The 6527-nt window shown below is 32.6% G+C and overlaps 1 protein-coding gene across 1 annotated transcript in view; it reads right to left on the bottom strand.

Moving 5' to 3' along the window:
- Positions 1 to 5888: 5888 nt before the first annotated feature.
- LOC111632037 (kinesin-like protein KIF28P) overlaps positions 5889 to 6527 on the bottom strand; it is a 31790-nt gene continuing 31151 nt past the window's right edge. Inside the window, exon 25 of the mRNA XM_023376393.1 lies at positions 5889 to 6150. Within this exon, the coding sequence (XP_023232161.1) occupies positions 5889 to 6150 (262 nt within the window). The remainder of the gene's footprint in view (positions 6151 to 6527) is intronic.

The raw sequence follows: 6527 nt of genomic DNA, 5'->3' as shown, positions 1-6527 counted from the left end.
CCTTATTGTCCTTGATGATAGTCTCAATATAATTGTGGTCACTGGCAGAGCAGTGGTCCACTGTACTACAGTAGATGTCCTGATTGAGAATCGTGGGGTTACCCAGGCAAACATCCACCCAGCTTTCCCCCCTAGCGGTGGAGTAAGTGGGCAATGGACTCTCGTTCAGCGAGGTTAGGTTGAACATGGCCATAAATTCGCACAGCCGGAAGCCCCTAGGATCTTCCACTGGGCTGTGCCAGAGATGTGATTTAGCGTTAAAATCACCAAGAATGAGCACGGAGTTGTGACTTAAACAGTCCATAGACTTTCCTAGCATTTTCAGGGGGGGCCCGAGGTCCTCATCAGGGGAACAGTAAAATGATATCACATACAACGAGTCTCTAGGGGTCTCGACCCTAACAGTAGTGAAGTAACTGGTGGAGTGTTGAGTTATCAGCTGCACGGTGAGACCTTTATTGTATACCACGATACCAGTTTTTATTCTATGATCACTGCATTTAGTTGTTAGTACCTTACCAGATCCGAGCATAGCCACCTTCTCATTTACCACATATGGTTCCTGGATCACCAACAGGTCTACATCCTTGCTTAATGCCATATGCAGAGCTTCAGAGGAGGCAGCTTTTGCCCTCTGCAAATTGATTTGCAGGATCTTTAGGTTCGATGGCTTGCTATCCATTATCAGGTGACTACAACAGAACACTGTCCCCAAGTCTGAAGATGTACTATTCGTACTGTATTAACTTAATTTGGTTGACCTTATACCGCTGTAACTGTGGACAGCACTTGTCGAAAGCGTTGTGGTCCGTTTGTAATGCTCTGTGTTCCGGCACTGTTTTATTATACCTCCTGCAGTTTACACATATTGGGTCTTTTCCCAGGTTAGGGCACTCCTTAAACTTATGTTTATTGGTGCACTGGGTGTACCTTTGCTTGTGATCAGTGGTTCCCAACCTTTTCTAGGATGCGGAACACTTTTGTGAGCAATTTTCTTTAGCGGAACACTTAGTTAAGTTAATATGAAATACATAAGCTTGTCATCAGTTATTTTATTAGAATTGAGCAGTTATAATTTAAAATCTCTACTCATATTATTAACGCCAATTTTAGGACAGAAAAAAACATACCTAAATAACTTTAATAGGAAACTTGTGCCTGATGTTTTTTACATATTTTTTTTCTATATTGGGACGCATATAAGACAATGCCACCCTTATTTCTTCCTCTAAATTTGTCAGTCTTTCCTTTTTTAGATTTTCTATTGGTTAATGTGCAAAATCCAAGTTCACATAAATATGAAGTTGAAAAAAATAGTAAAATTTTTAATGGCTTTTATTTATATCAGTGGATATTCTTGTTGGACCGATATCCAGAATTCATCAAGATTCGTTTCAGCGTGTTTGATTTTCAAGGAGCAGTCATATGACAAGGATATAAGCTCCTCTTCCTCTGAGACATTAAATTCAGAATTATTATATAATTCTTTTGAAATAAATGGATTCCTAATCCAGTAATATTTGTCCGTGTCGAGAGAAGAAAATATTTTCTTACGTCGTTTTCTAATATTGCTAAATGTTCTGATATCAAGGAAACAATATCGATATTATTATGTATGGAAGGAAACATACTGAGATTATTTTCCTCTACTCTTTTTTTTTTTTCCAAAGAATGATCTTCTTGTGGAAAGCTGATAGTTTGTCCGTTGATGTTAAGATGTTTTCCTGTACACCTTGCATGGTAGTATTCACAATGTTCAAATAATTAAATATGTCCGTTAAATATCCAAGTTTGGCACACCACATATCATTTTTAAAATTTTCTGAAAAGCACATATTTTCTTGTTCGAAGAAAACTATCAATTCTTTTTTCAGTTCCAGTATACGAAAAAGCATTTTTTCCTCGAGAAAGCCACCTGATTTCTGTATGAAAAATTAACCCTTCATATTTTGCTTCCATCATTGCACACAGTTGTTTAAAAATTCGGGATTTCAACGGTCTCGCCTTTATATAATTTTCCATATTAACAACGCTAGTAAGAACATCTTTTAATTCTTCAGGTAATGTTTTTGCAATAAGCAATTCCCTTTGCAAATGTCACAAATCCCTTGACTGAGCCTGTCATTGATGGAGCTCCATCAGTGTAGATTTCCACGCATTGTTCCAAATTCAAATTCAAACGTTCAAAATAAGAATTGATAGCATTATAAATGGCTTCTTCACTCATTCTTTCTAGTAACTCTCTGCAACACAAAAATTCATGGATACATTCGATTTGTTAAAGAAAATAGAATAGTCAAAGTAAAATGGCTTTTCCACTAGTATCTGTTGATTCGTCAATTTGAAGAGCGAAAGATGTATTGTGAAGTTTACTTGCAAGTCGAATACGATTGTANACTTCCTCGTCTCTCTCCTCACCTCTACTCCGAATCCAAGCGCTCACACGCTACCGCTCGCGTGACGGAACGTCGCGATTTCCGAGTCCTGCGAGACTCGGTGGTGTCAGATTCAGGTCTCCTGACGTGGTGTCGAAGAGACACCGACCCTACGGTCACAAATAGTTGAATACTCTAGTGGCTGAATTAAATTACTACAAGTGTCTGCAGAGAGAAACTATTACACAGTTACACTTGAACAAAGAAACAATAAATTGACTGACTCCCCATTATCTAAATTTCTGCAACTTTTTGTTTGTTCCAAGAGTAAGAAGATTCTACGGACAATGACTGTAATCAAATTCTGATCTAAATTGCAACAATAAGTATGTTTAACATCATGCCTTAAAATTAATACAGTATTTTAAAGATGGATTGAATCAAAAAATTTATTAGATAGAAATTATATTGAAAAATAGCAAAAGGCAATACAATATAATTCAATTCATCATAATTAATAAAAATATAATTTATAGTTACTTTTTAATGACTTTCTTCAATTAATGAATTTAAGACGTAGGACTATATTTTAATCAATATTACATTCTTTGCTTAAATATTTAAGAATTTCTTGCATCAAAATTATATTAAAAAACAAAATGGTAACTTTAATATGGATTAATTTTCAACTGCTTTAAATATTTCATATCCATTATGAGAAATAAATGCATATGCATTTGATAATACCGATATAATAAGATTTTCTTATTATATAATAATATAGTGTTTATAGAATTTTTTATTTAAATTTTGTATATGCTTTATTTTTAATTATGAAAATTAAAATTTTATATAATTTTATCCGAAAACTTCATATTTTCATATTGTCAGAAGGCAAATTTGTTTCCTTTTTTATGTAATAAAAGGTAGTCATGTCAGAAACTGCTCCAGCAATCATATTAATGAAAAATACATACCAATTACCTTCAGGGACTTTAGATATGATTTGGTCTGCAACTTCTGCAGAGTTTGTAGCTATCAATTCTTTCAATAAATTTATAGGAACTTTACGCTTTTTATATTTTTCAGCAACATCAATCAATTTCTTCATATATTCCTATAATTTATCAAATTATTTCACTACAATTCATTAAAAAGTTAATTTTTAAATATGCATATTATTTAAATATATAGGCCTAACTGAAAAAATAAATATGTTACGTTTCATTTAAATTTTTTGTAAAATTGATGAAGTAAACTTTCGATTTTTATAGTCATATTTGTACTATATTACCTTAATTTCGTGCAGATAACGGCTTATCCGTGTTTTAAAAAACAATTTTAAAGGGTGCCGGTTAAAGCCTATGTCGATTTTAAATTGCATTTACGAAATCGTCAAACAGCTTTTTCTTTGTCTAAAATTTTCAAGAACGGCTGTAGAAAACGTGAAAAATCCTTTTCAGACATATGGCATCAGGATTTTTCTGGAAACTATCAGACATCTGTATGTGTTCTTCAGATTTCCGTCATTTTCCCTATGTTCAACCCATGATTTAATTGATATCATTAAGCACTTCTATTTGAATTTGTATCTAGAAAGCTGATAAATGTATGGTTAATTATTCCCTATGTATATAATGGAAACATTTCATAAAACTTATGGTTAAAACACGTGACTCGATAGTGTCATCCTAATGAACTGATTATTTTCAACTGATTATAAAGTGATGACAAAATAATTAGGCTATATACATTTAAAACTGTAACCCTAGCTTGAATATGCAAAGTTTAAACACACTAGCCTTGCTTTCAGCAGTTTTTCTAACGAAGTCAAAACTAAAACTGAAGTCTTTTCGTTTATTTGCTTCACTTTTTAAAACTGTATACTGTGAAAACGTGTTTTATATTAATTAATTAGAGCGACATTCGTGTATAATTTATTATTATTATTTAACAACTTCGTTAGAACACAACAGTAAAACAAATCTTCGTGTAAGGTTCTCTAAACAATAATCAATAATTCGACTAACGAAACAGAACGTCAGCATTCTATTGGATAGTCTGACCAAACGTGCACCTAGACATCGTAATGACTGAGTGATGTGATTGGTTTATTTTATACGGGGTGGAGCCAAGACCACTCCTCGAGTCAAGTGCTTACGTTTCATTCGTGTTGGCTTGTTAATGATCCGTTTTCAATCAACCCCGACTAATTTTCTATCCGCAAAAAATGCCTTATCGATCATTCTTGGGATCCCTGGTTTAGACTAAACTTTTATATAATTTAAGTTGGTTTTATAATTGTATTATATTAGTTAAATTAAATTTAACCTTTCATATTCTAAGTTTAACTTACTTTATCAACTTTAATATTAATCTTAAAAGAAATTTATTACTAAAAATATTTAAATTTAACAAGCTAACTCGAATGAAAACATAAGCACATGCGAGGAGTAGTCTTGGCACCATCCCGTACTACTAGACCAATCAAATTTGGTCTAGTAGTACGGGATTACTACTAGACCAAATTTATTGTTTTGACCAACGAAAGGACAAAATTTTTTATCGTCACATCGATTCATTTGTTTTATTTATCAAATAATAATAGCATTAATAAATGTCAAAATATATTCGAAAAATTTAAGTACAGAATGTCTTAAGCCACAGACACAGAGCGAAGGAATGTCATTAATTGGTTCGCTCTCTGTGTCTGTGGTTGCATGAGAGCGAAAATTGTCTGTAGTAACGTTCTTTCTGACAAATTTTCTATATTACACGATTGCATTTTAAACGTGCTTACTTCTCTGTCAGCAGAAAAATATTCGCCACGATTCCAAGCAACGAATTTCTGGAGATGTGAGAAATTTAAACGCGACATCTACGAAGAATATACTTAGTATATTCTTACAATTATAATTTTGAAATGTTCTTTTTGATAAATAAGTGGATGAAACAAGCATAAAAACAATTTGCTGTTATCAACCGCCATATTATTTTAACGATGTTCGTTTGACATTCTTAGGAAATGTTTATAAACCATGTAGTCCAATATTTTGCAAATTTTGATCCCTTCTCCGTTCCGGTGATTGTGGCCAGACAAGTGATTCTAAAAACCACGTAGATTAAGGACCTCCCAAATATACGGTCCATAAATTCTGGGACTGATTTCTTTTTATGGCCATACTAGGGCACTATCTAGTCATTTCCATCTGAACTACTCGTATGTTTTCGTAACCGTTGTCAAAGTGTAGGGGAAATACGGACAAAATGACATACGGTTTTATTAAAGGTTTATAACTCTTTATTGGTAAATCAAATCACTGTCATATTCTACACCAATTATCTTTGGTTCTTTAGCTATGAAATATACTAAACATTTACAATATTAAAATAACAGAAAAAAAAATATTGTTAGTTTAATTGAGATTATCCAAAATTCATTTTGTCCATATACTATGGACAAAATGACACATTACGTAAGAACAAAATGACATACACGTAAAAACTATAACATTACTGACAAAGTTCACAAATGAAACGCTTGGTTCTTTTAGAAACGCAAGAAGCATGAGCCCAACAGAAACAATTTAAGCACCGTAACCAGTCTCCTCCAGGCTTAGATCGGGAAAAAAGATTATCGCAATATATGCGTGGACAGTCTTCTTCATCATCATGAGAGTTATCAGGAAAATTTTCTTCTTCAAATAACTTTTTAGTAATATTTCGTTTCCTTTTCTCTGGCGGAGCTTTGGACACATTTTTCTGATTTAATTGCCTTCATATTAGGAGTAGAAGTTAAAACTAAAGAGGTTTGTCGAATCACGTGATTCGTTGCAAGTTTTTTGTTATGTGAAAGATAATAAGTTTGTAAATAATATGTAAGAAAGGAAATAAAGTTTTATACTAAAATTTCTTTTAAACAATAATGAAAGACTTTGTTTGGAAGACATTTTTGATAATTAATAAAACGTTAAGAGATTAAGGTAAGTTCCTTGACTAAGCTCTTATAGACTAAATAACAGGTATGTCATTATGTCCGTTGTCTATGTATGTCGTTTTGTCCATATAACGTTATAAAAAAACAAAATTATAAAATAAATACAAAGATGTTATTTTTAATGGAAAAAGTTATTTAAGTGCAACAACAAATTC

Source organism: Centruroides sculpturatus, unplaced genomic scaffold (genome assembly GCF_000671375.1).
Source record: "Centruroides sculpturatus isolate CEXI.00-Female unplaced genomic scaffold, Cexi_2.0 scaffold604, whole genome shotgun sequence".
In the NCBI taxonomy this organism is placed as follows: Eukaryota; Metazoa; Arthropoda; class Arachnida; order Scorpiones; family Buthidae; genus Centruroides; species Centruroides sculpturatus.
This window is presented reverse-complemented; position numbering and strand designations above follow the sequence as displayed.